This window comes from Mustela putorius, unplaced genomic scaffold (assembly GCF_011764305.1).
Source record: "Mustela putorius furo isolate JIRA1106 unplaced genomic scaffold, ASM1176430v1.1 tig00000508_pilon_pilon_pilon, whole genome shotgun sequence".
Taxonomy (NCBI): Eukaryota; Metazoa; Chordata; class Mammalia; order Carnivora; family Mustelidae; genus Mustela; species Mustela putorius.
The window spans coordinates 1,700,098-1,714,596 of record NW_025421402.1 but is presented as its reverse complement, the minus strand read 5'-3'; the positions used below and the strand labels follow the sequence as shown (position 1 = coordinate 1,714,596).

The window sequence follows — 14,499 nt, the reverse complement described above, 5'->3', positions numbered from 1 at the left end:
TAGAGACACCTCGGAGGTAGGCAGCTGAGGAAAAGTCTGGAGCCTGTGAGGAAGGAGTTCTCAGCCTGAGATTCCTTGAGGCCCAGCCCGGGCAGGCAGCACCTTCTGGAGGCGTGGCTGCCTCGCAGACTGTCTGGGGGAGGGCTTGGCCTGGGAATCCTGTTCACCCCCATATACTGAAAGACAATGACAGAATTCTGTCTGCTCAGATCCCAAGAGGGTGGGGGCAGACGAAGGGCAGGTTGGGTCCTGGGCAAAACTGGTGTGCACGTGTACATGTGTGGGTGTGTGGGTGTTGTATATTTCCATCTATGTTCAGTTTCCACTGGGGAACAACACCCCAAAGGCCCCAGGGTTTGAAAGCCAAGTTAGAAGAGAGAACTCTAAAGAGCTAAAATAAACAGCCCCAAATAAAAGTAATTACTTCTGGAGGTTTGGGGTCTATGTAGAGGAAGCCTGGATAAGTCAAGAGAATTCTTCGGTGGCAGAGGACCCAGAGGGTGTCGGTCATTATTTGATTTTTAGGAGCAGAGTTACCAAGAATGAATGTTTTCTTGGAGTCACGTTAAGGCTTTACATTTAGTATATGTGCTGCCGAAGTGAGCACAAGGCTTTACATTTAAATATCGATTTCTATTCCTGACATACAAACCAGGGAGCGGACCAGGGCAACACTGTCTGTTAGAACTTTTGGCAATGATAGAAATCTTCTGCCCCATGTGTTACAGTTGCTGCTCTAGGCACTCGTGTCTATTGGTCACCTGAAATGTGGCTGGTGCAAATGAGGAAATAAATTTCTCACTTGATTTAATCGTCACTGTAGCTCAGAGAGCTGCATGGGCCTGGAAGCTCCCATAAGGGCCGCACAGGTCTGGAACACTGGTGGTCATCCTTAGCTGCGTATTAAAATCCCCTGGGATGCACTGAAACATCTGAAGCCAGGCCCACCCCCTAGAAGCTGACTTCCTTGGCCTGTGTGGGGAACCCAGGGAAGGAATCTATTCAGTTCTCCATGGGATCCAATATGGCGGCAGGCTTGAGAACCAGTGGCCCAGGGGAAAGGGAATGTTGCCTGGCAGGGAAACCGGTGTACTGGGAACCAGTTCACCCACAAATAATGGGAAGACTCAACAATGACTCCCCCTGTGCCGTGACTCCAGGACAAGGGTTTCTCGTGCAAGGTGGCCTAAGAGAGATGCTGAACACATAGGAAAAACTTAAGAACGTGGCCGCTGGGGTGGAAGCCTTGGTTGTGCTCATGGGCCGGGGGCAGAGAGACGTCTGCTGTGGGCGGCTCAGACCCCCCCCCCCCACAGAGGGCCTTTGCCCCCAGAGGGTGGGACTTCCATAAGGGCCTCGGTGGCACAAGGGAGCTGGGGAGATACAGGGGTGGAAGTCCACTCGGAGTGAACGGCCGGCACTGCAATGTGTCCCCTCAGGGATGTCCCCAGCATGTCATAACCCAGACACACAGGAAGAACCTGGGCCCCTTGTCAGCTGTAGGCACGTCCCGGAGATGGGCAGGGACCCGTCCCCGTCTGGTCTTCCCTCTTCTTCTTGCTCCCTTGTCCCCAGCCTGTTGCCTCACTGTCCCCACAGCTTCTCCTCACACCCACCCACCCCTCCCCTGATTGGCAGCCACTTGGGGTCTTCGTCCCCAGCCGCTCTTTTTCTCTCTTTAACTCTTCTGTGTGTCCTTTCTGATGCCTCTCCTCACCTGCCCCCTCCCCCCTGTGTCCCTCCTCCTCTCTCTTTCCTCCCCTGCCCCTCCCCTGGTGTCTTCTCTCCACAGACTTTCCTGGCCTCCAGCGGAGGACTGTATTGCCTGGGTGGAGGCTGCGGGAACGTTGTAATTCCGGGCTGCATGAGCCTGCCCAGCACGCCCGCCAGCTCTCCGCCCCGCAGCTTGCATGCTCGGGCCTGGCTGTGGCTTTGCATGGGGTGGATCCGGCCCCAAGGGCTTCCTTCCCTAAGAGCAGGCGCCCTGGAGGGTCAGGGGTGGGCGGGGGGTGCGTGGGCTCTGCAGCAGAAGGCGCATGGCTGCAGTGGCTTTCCTCAGAGCCCTGGGAAACAGGGTAAGGGTCTCTCTGGCGCCCTCCATCCAGACGGCAGCATCCAGAGAGGACTGTGAGTGCTAGCTGGCGCAGGACCTTAGTGACAGCTCGCTGGCACAAGGTCTCTGGGGACACAGGAAGCCTGGCAGGGCTCTCCCCTTCCAGAGTTGTCCGGGTGTCTGAGGCTAGCCTGGCTTAGGACAGCCTTGTGCTCGGTGGGGTGGTGGAGTGGCCGTGGTGAATGGATGGGGACAGAGCAGCCGTGCTCTAGGAAACCCGCACTGAGAGAGTCCTCGGCTCCGTGGCAGCTTGAGGAGAAGGTGGGGTGAGGCAGGAGGCCCCAGGAGGACGGGCAGTGGGGCCCAGGTGCAGCCTCCCAGGACCCAGGGCTGAGTCCCCGCTGCCTCTCCTGAGAATGGGCTTAGCGCCCTGCAGGGGCCACCTCCCTCCTTTTGGCTCCCCAAGCCCAGAGCCCTAAGCCTGAGGAGGATCGGGTGCTAGGGTCTGGCAGGGGACTCGAGCTGGGGCTGGAACTCCTGTCTGCCGTGGATGTCTCCCCAGCACACACACATTGCCCCTCCCGCCCCGCCTGCTTCTTCCTCGGCTGAGGTGCCACCTCCAGACTGACCTCTGGGGCTGCTGGCCCGCAGGACCCGGACGAGAGCGCCCGTATCTCCAGCGCCTTCTTTCGCCTGTTCCGAGTCATGAGGCTGATCAAGCTGCTGAGCCGGGCGGAGGGAGTTCGCACTCTGCTGTGGACCTTCATCAAGTCCTTCCAGGTGTGCCTGCCCAGCCCACCTGAGCGGGGCCCAGGCCAGGTGGACACGGGGGACTTGGAGAGGCTGTGACGGGCATCTGTGTGGCCCGGAGTAGAGCCCCGGCGTGACTATGGGGTGCGCAGTAGAGCTCGGGGAGGGACAGTGCTGCAGAGCAGGTGCGTGGAGCCCTGCGCCCTGACCTCCCTCCTCACCCCCAGGCCCTGCCCTACGTGGCCCTCCTCATCGTCATGCTCTTCTTCATCTATGCGGTCATCGGCATGCAGGTGAGGGCAGGAGGGCCCAGCTCAAAGCAGGGATCTGGGCCACATGGTGGGGGGCGGCTGCAAGACTGGTCGGCTGGGAGCCATCCAGGAGGAGCCTTGGCACACGGGTGGACAGCAGGGGCCACCTGAGGAGGGAATCCGGTGTCTCAGTCTACCCCCCTGCGAACGCTGGCCCCCCATTCCCCACATGGAGTCCCTAAGTTGGCTTGTGCTGGGAAAACATGGTCCTCTCTCCCGCTTCCCTTTGGCTCCGTGGCAAGAACTTCTCCCATTCTTGAAAATAATCCGATTAATCTGGCTTCAGGTCTGCTGTGGCTTGTGCTGAAGGGGATTTGGAGGAGATAGGGGTGAAGGAGGGGAGTAGTGAGGTGGGAGAGGCCAGCAGGACCTGGGCTGAGGGGAGGCTGCCATCTAGGTCACAGGTGGGGGCCTTTTGTGATTTGCAGATGTTTGGTAAGATCGCCATGGTGGACGGGACCCAGATAAACCGCAACAACAACTTCCAGACCTTCCCGCAAGCTGTGCTGCTGCTCTTCAGGTGTGAGGCTCCCGCTGCCCCGTACCCCTACCTCCCCATCCCCACCCCTGCCCTTGGCTTTTGCTTTGCTCTACTCTGCCCCTAGGCAGGCCCTGGTCTTCCTGGCCCAGGGCCCTGTGCTCTGACGAGATGAGGCTCTCCTAACCTGGTCTTGAAATGTTTAATCCTTTTAGAAGTCAGCTCTGCTGCCCATTGCATGACCCATGCCATTTTTAAAATCCATTTTGAACAAATGGCCCCACATGCTCATTTTGCACTGGACCTCCAAAATGACGTAGCTGGTCTTGAGTGGGACCTCATCCCAGTGCAGCAGGAGACAGAGGCCAAATGTCCCTACACGGGAGTGGTGGGGCCTCAGTGCCCTGTGACCTTGCCCCACCTCGGTCAGCACGGGGTCAGCATGGCACTCTCCCTTGCGGTCCCCGCCAGCAACTTGAATCATGGATTGACTTTGCCCCTGCAGCCAAGAGACCCCTTTTCTTTAGTTTAGCTCCTGCTCATAGTACCCCATAAGGAGCAGTGGAGCCCTAGCACAGAGGGGAAACTGAGGTCCGCCTCGCACTGAGCTACTTGGTGAACCTAGGGGTCTAAACTGCCTCTTTTGGTGATGCGGGGGCGAGGGGGAAGCCCCAGTCTGCCCACCTGTCCACACCCTGCACCCCCCAGGCTTCTGGCCTCCTGAGGGGCCGCCCACGAGCAGACAGGCCAATGGGACCCCATCTCTTCCAGGTGTGCAACAGGCGAGGCATGGCAGGAGATCCTGCTGGCCTGCAGCTACGGCAAGTTGTGCGACCCCGAGTCAGATTATGCCCCGGGTGAGGAGTACACGTGTGGCACCAACTTCGCCTACTACTACTTCATCAGCTTCTACATGCTCTGTGCCTTCCTGGTGAGATGCCCGGAGACGAGCCTACCCTCCCCTTCCCCGGCAGCTTCTGTCCACTCGGGGACATAAGACACAGGAGACTCTGGTTAGATGGTCCCTTGTTCCACTCAGCCTGGGGGGGACTTGATTTTCTGAGTGCTTTATCATGTCCAGAGGGGTTGCTAAAAAGTTTTACCCTTTTTGGTTAGCAATTAGTGATCAAAAGAACTTAAAGGGGTTCTGTCCTGCATAGATAGGGGCCCCCAATAAAGCCACTTGGCCTCCCTATTCCTGTGAAGAGAAAGTTGCCCCATGGCTGAAGCTCTGGAAACAGGGTCCCAGAGGTGGCCTTATGGGGTTAGAAACTGTGCAGATTGTTCTGGAAACCCAGGTCTGCTGTCTGTTCGTGTGGAAGGTGAAGAGCCAGCGCCGTCCGTGGGCTGTCGTTCCTTCACTCTTTCTTCTTTCCTATATTCAGTCCAAAACTGTTGTATGAGCGTCCTGGGCTCAGTGCAGAGGGTAGAAACATGCTAAGACCCAGTCTGGCCCCGAAGGAGCTCCCTGGGTACCGGGGAACCCATGTGGGAGCAAGTCTTGCCGTTCAAAGGGACGGTCACGATACACAGCCAAGGCAGGAGCAGTAATAGGGCATGGTCCGGTGAGGACACCGACGGGGTCATCTCTCTGGGCTGGGGGCAAGTGGCTGAGATCGGAGGAGCTTGAGCTGGGCTTTTAAGGACGAGCACAAAGACCCCCATCTGAGGACACTACCCGTGCGGGAGCACAAGGGTGTGACACGGGTTGCTCATGTCGGGGAGGTAGGTCATTCCGAAGGTCTGCAAGGAAGGACCCCCTTACCCACTGGACGCCCCCCAGCCCTCACCCCTCCCCCCATTATCACCTGCCTTTCCAGGTGGGAACCCTCTCTTCTCCCCTTACAGATCATCAACCTCTTTGTTGCTGTCATCATGGACAACTTTGACTACCTCACGCGGGACTGGTCCATTCTGGGCCCTCATCACCTGGATGAGTTCAAGGCCATTTGGGCAGAGTATGACCCAGAGGCTAAGTGAGTCCTATCTGTAGGCTCTGGGTGGGGCCATCCCTCAGCTGTCCCCCCTTCCATCCTAGACCCCATCCTGCTGTCCCTGCAGGGAGTCACTCTCCCGTTTTATAAGAATGAGTGGCCTCCCTCTCCCTTCATTATCTGATGTTCCAGATCAGAAAATTGGAGTTTCTTAGGGTTGGAAGGGATCCCACGACCTCCCAGGACAGAAAACCCCTTGACTTTATCGAGAAATGGTCATCCAGCTTTTGCTTGGACACATCCAGGAGCAAGGAACTCAGTGCCTCAGCAGGCCCTGGCTAGGCAGAGTTGTAGTCCCAGGACCAACAGCATCCTAGCGTCATTAAAATGCAGAGCTCTGGCGCCCTGCCCCGCTACCAGGCCAAATTACTGAATCAGAACCCTCAATTATTAGCCTCATCCTCAGGGCGTTTGTGTGCTTGTTAACCCTTGGGAAGTACTACTGCTTTACATTCTTTCTAGAAAGATAAGAAGCTCATATTTGACCAATGTTGCCCCGGCGTCAGGCCCTGTGCTAACCACTGCAAGCCTCTTCTCATTTAATCCTTACCACAACAACCTGTGACACAGCTCTCCAGCTCTCTACAAGTCTCGGGAAGCGGGCTTCCACCTCCAGTGATCCACACCCTCTACATCTGTTAATATAACCCAAGAGCCCCCAGTCAGCTCAAACAGAGCCCAAGGAAAGCTCTGCCATGGTACAAATGAAGTCCAGGTTCCAGACCTGGAGATCCCACATCTGAGGGTATTCTGTTCTCAAAAGGACATCTGCCCCCCAACAAAGAACAGCCCATTCCTGGTGGTGGGCAATAGTGAACCCAAACTTGTTTCTTCTTTAAAGAGGGAGCACAGCTTCTACTTCCTTGGACAATAGGAAGCATTGCCCTGTGGCCTGGCTCTCTTGCCCTTGGTCCCTTGTCTGAGCAGGGAGGGAGCTTCTGGGTGGGGCTGCAGGGAGACAAGTCCATGTGTCCTCCTGCAGGGGCAGAATCAAACACCTGGATGTGGTGACCCTGTTGAGACGGATCCAGCCCCCTCTGGGCTTTGGGAAGTTCTGTCCCCACCGGGTGGCCTGTAAGGTAACCAGCGCTGCTAGGGAGGGGTGGCCTCCAGGAAAGAAAGAGGCTCAGGCACCTTGGGACAGGGAAGCTGGTGAGGGCGGGCCTGATTGGATGAGTCATTTCACAGCAGCCATCTCCTGCATCCCCAAGTTCCTCCCTGAGGACCTCTGGTCTCAGCAGTGTCTCCCCAACTCATCTTTCCATTCCCTTGTGAAGGGTGTCCTGAATCACCCACACCCCCAGCCTTCATGATCCCCCCTCCCCCGGTCCACAGACCAGGCTGGAATGACCTGCCATGCCTGGCCTGGTCCCAGCTCGGCAGTCAGCCACTGCTCTCCCCTCACAGCGGCTGGTGGGCATGAACATGCCCTTGAACAGCGATGGCACGGTCACCTTCAACGCCACCCTCTTTGCCCTGGTCCGCACGGCACTCAAGATCAAGACGGAAGGTGAGGGCTTTCTGGCGTGCGGCCCCCCTCCCTTCTCTCAGAGGATGAATTTTCTGGTGCAGATTCTGCCAGATTGTCAGAGCTAAAAGTTGGAGCGAAGAGCCATGCGGAAAAGTAGGAGGAGGACCCCTGACTATGACCACAACATTCTCATGCCTTTCAGGGCTTAGATAGAGCTCGAAAATTCTCTACAGGCCAAGGTCACTAAGATCTATTCCCACGAAGCTATGTCTGATCAGGGCCGGAGAAATGGCAGTGTTAGCACAGAGGGGAGGGCCACCTGAGGTTTGGCTCTGGGCAGGAGCAGAGGAGCTCCTCAGGTCGCAGTGGGTGGGCAGTCCACACTCAGCTCCACTAACCCCACAGGTTCCCCCCAAACTCCACCAGGAAGGCAGACATGGAGGGAGCTGGGAAAGGAGTCGGGGTGGGGAAGCTTGGTATTATTCCTGAGCCCTCTCTTAGGGCTCAGCTCTATCAGATCCATCCCCCAAGGGCATCAGAACCTCTGTCAGCATCTAGGACAGCCCCAGGGAACGTTTCCTCGGAGGGCAAGAAGAGGAGGGCCAAGAGTCAAGAATTGGAGAAAGGAAGTTAGGGCAGCAGGAAGGCTGCGGGGGTCTTTGGAAAGACCACAGGGCATGGGGATTTGGGGGGATTTTCCAGGGAAAAGGGAAAAGAGTAGGAGACGTCAGACAGCTTTCAAAGGCAGCCCCTTTGACCACTGGAATGTAAGGCTTGTGGGGAGTAAATACATGACCCAAGGTTTGGGCTGCCCCAGGGGGACGGTGATGTCTTCCCACCATGCCCGGTACTCAGCCCAGTAGCTGCCAAAACCAATCAAACAACCAAACGAACAAACAAACAAAACCTCAGCCAACATTTGTTGAGTGAGGTGTTCGGAACCCTAACCCTAACCCTAACTGCCTCTGCCTGTCCCTTGCCCCAGGTAACTTTGAGCAGGCCAATGAGGAGCTGAGGGCCATCATCAAGAAGATCTGGAAGAGAACCAGCATGAAGCTCCTGGACCAGGTCATTCCTCCAATAGGAGGTGCGTGCTGCTTTGAGAGACCAGAGTCCAGAAGCAGCTGAGGAAAGGGGACAAGGGACTTCTCCAGGAAGCCCTGTGAGAATCTGAAAATGGCCCAGACACTTTGTAAATACCTTGGATAGACCCCGTGGTGGCCATCAGGACCGGTGCTAGACTTAGGATGGGAATTGTCCACTGTCCAAGTCAGCAAGGAGAGGCATGTCCTGAATGGCCCGGTCCTGGCTACCCCTGGCTCCCACTCTGAACCTGGTTCAGATTCTTACCCACCTTCAGGACATCCCTTTTTGGCTCCTCTGCAGATGATGAGGTGACTGTGGGGAAGTTCTACGCCACGTTTCTGATCCAGGAGCACTTCCGGAAGTTCATGAAGCGCCAGGAAGAGTATTATGGGTATCGGCCTAAGAAGGACACCATACAGATCCAGGTAAGGCCAACCTGAAGTCCCAGGGACTCCAGTGAGCCAAGTCTCCAGACTCCAGCTCCCTCTTCATGTCCTTGAGGGCCAGTGATAGAGGCCCAGAGGGAAGGATGATGGGACCAAAAGAAATGGGATTTTTTTCAAAAGAGAGATTTGAGTGCTTAAAATGATCCGCTGGTAGGCAAAGAAATTTAAAACTTTGTTTTATCTCATCTGTTTTTTATTTCTATTTTTTGGTGTTAACCAGACACACAATTTACAAATTCAAAAATATGCATGCCTTTGGGCCGTGTGCTCGAAAACATTTCAATTGCAATTTTTACTTTAAAACAATTTCAAAATTTTAGAAGTTGCATGTACAATGGTACAACTTTTTTCCTGAACCATTTGAGAGTAATTCCCAACATAATGTTCCATCAACCCAGAACGTTTTCACATGCAGCAAGGGCATTCTCCGTAATTCTCCTACATAATCACAATGTAACCACTAGAATCAGGAAATTAACACTGAGACTTTATGATCATCAAATCCTCGGGCCTCATGCCAATTTCACCAGTTGTCCCAGTGATGTCCTTTATAGTAAAAGGATCCACTTCAGAATTGTACACAGCATTTAGTTTCTATATCTCTTTAGACTCTTCTACCCAGAACAGTTCCCTGGTCTTTCCTTGACTGACCTTGACACTTTGGAAGATTGCCAGGATATCCTTCAGTTTGAGTTCACTTGTTTTTTCATGATCGGGTTAAGACACACTGATCCTGGACAGGAATGTCACAGAAATGATGCTGTGTTCTCGTTGCAAGCTATCAGATGATACCAATCTTGGTTCATCCCATTGCTTTGATCAACTCAAAAAATGGTATGAATGATATGTTCATTCAAAAGAGATCATTTGTCTCGGAGATTGTACTGGTAAAAAGATTTTTCCACCTAGAGGCCTGGGAGGGTATGAAATCACCCATGAGGTTACGAGAAGACTCCTTGGGAACCATTAGGATTTGGGCCAGCGGTCAGAGCAGGGCCTCCTGGAGCCCTGGGATGTTGAATGTCCAGGAGACAGTGTGGATGGAGTTGGGGCTAGAAATGAGCGAGGCCATGGGAAGCAGTCTGGTCTCTCTCACTAGGCTGGAGGGGTCACTGAGCTTCTGTCCCCAGGCTGGACTGCGGACCATTGAGGAAGAGGCCGCTCCAGAGATCCGCCGTACTATCTCAGGAGACCTGACGGCAGAAGAGGAGCTGGAGAGAGCCATGGTGGAGGCTGCGATGGAGGAAGGGATATTCCGGGTAAGTGAAGACTGTGGCCACCCCATCTGTTCTAGGCATGGGGAGCAGCAACATCCCATAGCGACGAGGGCCAGGAGCCCCACCATATGGGAGGGGAATTTGGAAGGTGAAGGCACCCACAGCCCACATCTCTTGGGACTCAGAATCCTACTGGACCCAACCTACTGAAGTTGTCAAATATGACACATACTCTTTTAGTTTCCTCTACCAAACCTCACTCCTGTCCTCACCTCCCCAAGAGCCCTAGTTGACGTTCATCTCTTCGAATCCCTTCATTCTCAAATGGGGTGCCTACTTGTTTCCAGTTACACTGGTCCTCAATCCTTAGCCCTCTAGAATTTTTTATGACACTATAGAATTAAAAGGTTCTTAATGACCACCTAGTTAAAACTTTTTGGGTTATTCCTGAGGAAATCGTGACCCAAAGAGATGATATGGGATAGCCAATATCACTTCAGCAAGTTAGTTTTAGACATAGGACTAGAACCAGTTCTCCAGACTCCCAATCCAGTGCTCTTTCCATGACAATGTATTTCCCCATCTGGATGTCTGTGTCTCCTACATAGTTCCTTAGGTGTGTCCTGTCTACCCCCATTTAATTGAAAACTCTCTGAAGAGGGAGATCATGAGCTCTTCTCTGCCCTCACAGCCCAGCCCATCCTCCTCTGGCCTTAGAGGATTTGTCTTCCAATGCCACCACTTGTTTCCAGGATGGCAGTCCCCATGCACTCTCAGCTCCCATCCCCCCATCACGGCTCTCAGCCCTTACGCTCTTCTCCTTGACTCTAGAGGACTGGAGGCCTCTTTGGACAGGTGGACAACTTCCTGGAAAGGACCAACTCCCTGCCCCCTGTCATGGCCAACCAGAGACCCCTCCAGTTTGCTGAGATAGAGATGGAAGAGCTGGAATCACCTGTCTTCTTGGAGGATTTCCCTCAAGATCCACGCACCAACCCTCTGGCTCATGCCAATACCAACAATGCCAACGCCAACATTGCCTATGGCAACAGCAACCATAGCAACAGGCAGGTGTTTTCAAAGTAGTGGCAGCAACTGCCAGCTTTGGATGTAGGGGTCCTGGGATAGGGCTGGGAAGACATATTTAGTGGGTTCCAGGTCCTTTAGGAGGAGGACATCCTGAAATGTATAGATTGTCTTTTGCTTGCCTCTGTGTCCGTGGGATCCCACTCCACCTTAAAGCAAGAGGCTGTCCTGGGCTGCGGAGACTCCTCTGGCCAGCAGAGGGCAGCATTGGCACAAATGCCCTGTGGTTCCTTCATTCTGTCCTCTGGTCTAAGGTCTAAGGAGCTGCGACCTCTGGAACATAGCAGGTTAGGAAGAGAGAGAGTTACTACAAAAAGCTGCAGAAAATTAAAGTTAAACTGTTGGATTTAGGTTCTGGGAGATGTCATTGCTAAGTGGGTCTTCTCTCTCCCACCCTGAGCTGCAGACTAAATATAATAGACAATTACGTGTGTGTCACGAAAAACAGCAGGATGAGGGGGAGAGCTTCTCGGAAATCGTCACCTGTGGGCTGAGGTCCAGGCAGAGCTTCTGTTCTAGGTAGGGGGACCTGGCAAGGCTATCACACACCGTCAGAAATAGGCAGGAGAGGGCAGATGCCCGTTGAGCAGCTACTCCTGCCGGGGCTAGGGCTGCCTACACCCCCTTCCATTCAAAGCCCCACAGGCCCGGAAGTGCGCCTGGGCCACCATGTTGCTGGCTGTTCCGGGGCTACAGAAGCATGAGACCTGGGCCTTGACCTGAAAGGACTGTAGTCTCCCTGAAACATGTGTCCTGTGTGCCCTGAGAATGCAGGTGTCTTGATCACCAGGGGCCGGAAAGGCCTAGAACAGAGCTAAGCAATGTTTCTCAGCCTCCATGTGCCAGCCTCCACTCCCCCATTGTCTCTCGGCCTTCCAAAATGGCGGAGCCCGGGGCCTCAGGACACAGCCACTACTAGTTGATCCAGTGTGCCACCAAGGTTGAGAACCAGTGTCCTAGAGGGTGTGAGGCTGGGGCTGCGCCTCAAAAGATGAACAGAATGTGGAAAGGGTAGAAGAACGGCATCTCTTGGGCAAAGGAGAGGAGGTGGGGACGCATTTGGCTTCTTTCTCTTAGCTGGCCAGGACTGGCCGGCCAGAGAGCCGTGTGAGCCCCAGCCTTGGAGTCAGGACACCACCAGTGATGGGGTCCAGATCCTGAGGGGCCACGGAGGGGCGGGATGGCGGGAGGACCAGCAGCCTGCTCTCACTCAGCAGCCTTGCTTCCATTTCAGCCTCCACTATGAAAGGGAGTTCCCTGAAGAGACAGAGACGCCTGCTGCCAGAGGAGGAGCCTTTGGTCAACCCCGAAGGGTCCTGGGTCAGTCTTATCTGGGTGCCCTAGAAGCTGAGCAATCTGCCAGAGAGGGCTGGGGAGCCTGGCTCTCTCCTTACACTAGGGGGATCTGGCTGGGAGCCTGTCGCTATGGGAGCCAGCTGGGCCTGGGGTGGACGAGCTGTCAGCTCCCCATCCGGGTGGGGGAGAAGGGTGCCAAGTAGGTAACTGAGCGAGGTGGGAAGGGGACAGGCCAGGAAACTCACACCCTCGGTACTCCCCTCTCTGAAGGACAGCCCCTGGCCGCATTGACCCCTTGGCCCTGGGGTCCTTCAGGAGATAGTCTGGCGATCTCCCAGCAGGTCCTAGACCACTGTGTATGACATCAGGAGCCTTGAGGATGCCCAAGTTCAATGGAGATGAGGGCACTTGCCCTGCTCCCCAGAGCATGTACACACACACACACACACACACACACAACACATACACACACTTTTACATGGAAACACCAAAGAAGATCTTGGCCAGATCTACTCAAACTCTGGCCCTGATCCCTCCCCCTTCTCAAACCCACAAGGACAAAGACCAGGGCAGGTAGAGGAGCAAGGGGACAACAGAGGGTCCTACCCAGCCTGGACTTGGTTGGATCTTAGCATGTGTACCCCCCACACACACACACACACAGGACACCCTCCACAGCCCCAGGGCTCTCAGGGAGCTCTCAGGGTCTGGCCGCCTGGCTGAGCAGAGCTCCCCTGACTCCGGGGCCCTGGCAGGAGTCAGCAGCCCCTCTTGCTCTTGGTCTGTCTTGCCCCACAGGACCCCACAGCAAATCCTGTGTGGAAAAGCTAAAAGAACAGCTGACCCAGAGAGAAACCCCCAAATCCCAAGCATCTCCTGCCCCTTGCCAGGTAATGGGGCAGAGGCCTGGGAAGAAACTCTATACAGAGGAGGGGGGGCCACCATTATTTGCCCATTAATAACAGAAAGGGTCGGCCTCCTGGGTCCTTCCCTCTCTGTGGGTCTTGGCTGAGGCTCCCTCGGAAGAGCTGAAGTTTCACCGGATCCCAGGGGCTCCAGCATCCCCATTGGGGTTTCTGCTGTTTGCACTTGGAACAGCGTGCCAGCGCCGAGCCTCCCCTGCCTGAGGAGAGGAGGAGGGCCCAGCCCGTGTCTCCGCCCGAGCAAGCATCCCACAGCAGTAGGACCAAGGACAGTAGATCCCAGTGCCGGACTCCAGCGACAGCCCAGCTGATTCAAGAGGTGAGGTGGCGGTGGGCCCAGAGCAGTGGGCAGCATTCAGGGGTGGCCCTGGGCTGGCCAAAAGAGGCAGACCCCTGAGGCAGCGCCCCAGGAGAACCCACCCGGCCTTCTGTCCTGCCTGCAGGCTCTGGTTCGAGGTGGCCTGGACACCTTGGCGGCTGATGCTAACTTTGTCATGGCGACCGGCCAGGCCCTGGCAGATGCCTGCCAGATGGCACCAGAGGACATGGAGGTGGCAGCCACAGAACTGCTGAAAAGACAAGAGTCCCCAGAGGGCCTGGCCAGGGCCCGGGGACGCTGGAGCCTCAGGTCCTCGATGGGCAGCCTTGATCAGCATCAGGGCTCCCAGGAGATCCTGATCCCCCCCAGGCTGTGAAGACCCTCCCAGCATGGGCTTAGAGCTAGCATCCCCCATGGTGAGGGTGGGGTGGTTGGGGCAGAGAAGGCTTAGCCCCCTGCAGAGACTCCCCTCTCTCTCTCTGAATCTCAGAGGATTGGCTGAGTAGGGGTAGTCAGGAACCACTGAAAAAAGATCAGAAAGAAGTTGACTGATGGGCTGTCCTTCTCACCAGCAAAAGGCACGTTTGGATGGAGCTTCCAACGTCATTCAAATAGACCCACCAGTGCCGGTGTCTGGCTGGCAGGAGGCCACTCCCGCCAGCAGGACATTAAAGTCTCAGGCCTATGACATTGGCACCTGGCGCCTGCTTGTCTCCTTTTCTGGAAACGTTTCTTTCTCTTCTCCTCACTCTTCCCTCTTCCCCATTCCATTTCGCAGGAACCCCGCTCAAGGGCTTGGGAGCTTGGGCCTGGGAGGACAGAGTCCCCAGAGGGCCTGGCTAGGGCCTGGGGACGCTGGAGCCTCAGGTCCTTGCGGGGCAGCCTCTGGCTGCAGAGCTGTGGTCCCAGGCTATCTCAGCACTCCTCCCCTCTCACCTCAACCCCAGTGGCCTCCCCCACACCTCCCCTCAACAGCCTGGTGTCCTCCTCCGCAGAGAAGCAGGCCACCACAGGGTCCCTCCCCCAGCTCCTCTCACCAAGCTGAGGGACTTGTCTGCCTTTGGCTCTT

At 55.6% G+C, this 14,499-nt stretch overlaps 1 protein-coding gene across 3 annotated transcripts in view; it reads left to right on the top strand.

Moving 5' to 3' along the window:
* CACNA1S (calcium voltage-gated channel subunit alpha1 S) overlaps window positions 1–14,126 on the top strand; it is a 67,903-nt gene extending 53,777 nt beyond the window's left edge. Inside the window, exons 29-44 of one of the 3 annotated variants that reach the window (XM_013058124.2) lie at window positions 1,793–1,849; window positions 2,705–2,833; window positions 3,031–3,096; window positions 3,543–3,634; window positions 4,364–4,523; window positions 5,441–5,568; window positions 6,569–6,665; window positions 6,994–7,096; window positions 8,043–8,144; window positions 8,444–8,568; window positions 9,720–9,848; window positions 10,638–10,873; window positions 12,127–12,212; window positions 12,987–13,078; window positions 13,287–13,430; window positions 13,555–14,126. In XM_013058124.2, the coding sequence (XP_012913578.2) occupies window positions 1,793–1,849; window positions 2,705–2,833; window positions 3,031–3,096; window positions 3,543–3,634; window positions 4,364–4,523; window positions 5,441–5,568; window positions 6,569–6,665; window positions 6,994–7,096; window positions 8,043–8,144; window positions 8,444–8,568; window positions 9,720–9,848; window positions 10,638–10,873; window positions 12,127–12,212; window positions 12,987–13,078; window positions 13,287–13,430; window positions 13,555–13,806 (1,998 nt within the window). In that variant the 3' untranslated portion in view covers window positions 13,807–14,126. Of the gene's footprint in view, window positions 1–1,792; window positions 1,850–2,704; window positions 2,834–3,030; window positions 3,097–3,542; window positions 3,635–4,363; window positions 4,524–5,440; window positions 5,569–6,568; window positions 6,666–6,993; window positions 7,097–8,042; window positions 8,145–8,443; window positions 8,569–9,719; window positions 9,849–10,637; window positions 10,874–12,126; window positions 12,213–12,986; window positions 13,079–13,238; window positions 13,431–13,554 lie in introns of all 3 variants that reach the window. The other 2 variants (XM_004756256.3, XM_013058125.2) reach the window with 2 other exon arrangements.
* The last annotated feature ends 373 nt before the right edge of the window (window positions 14,127–14,499 follow it).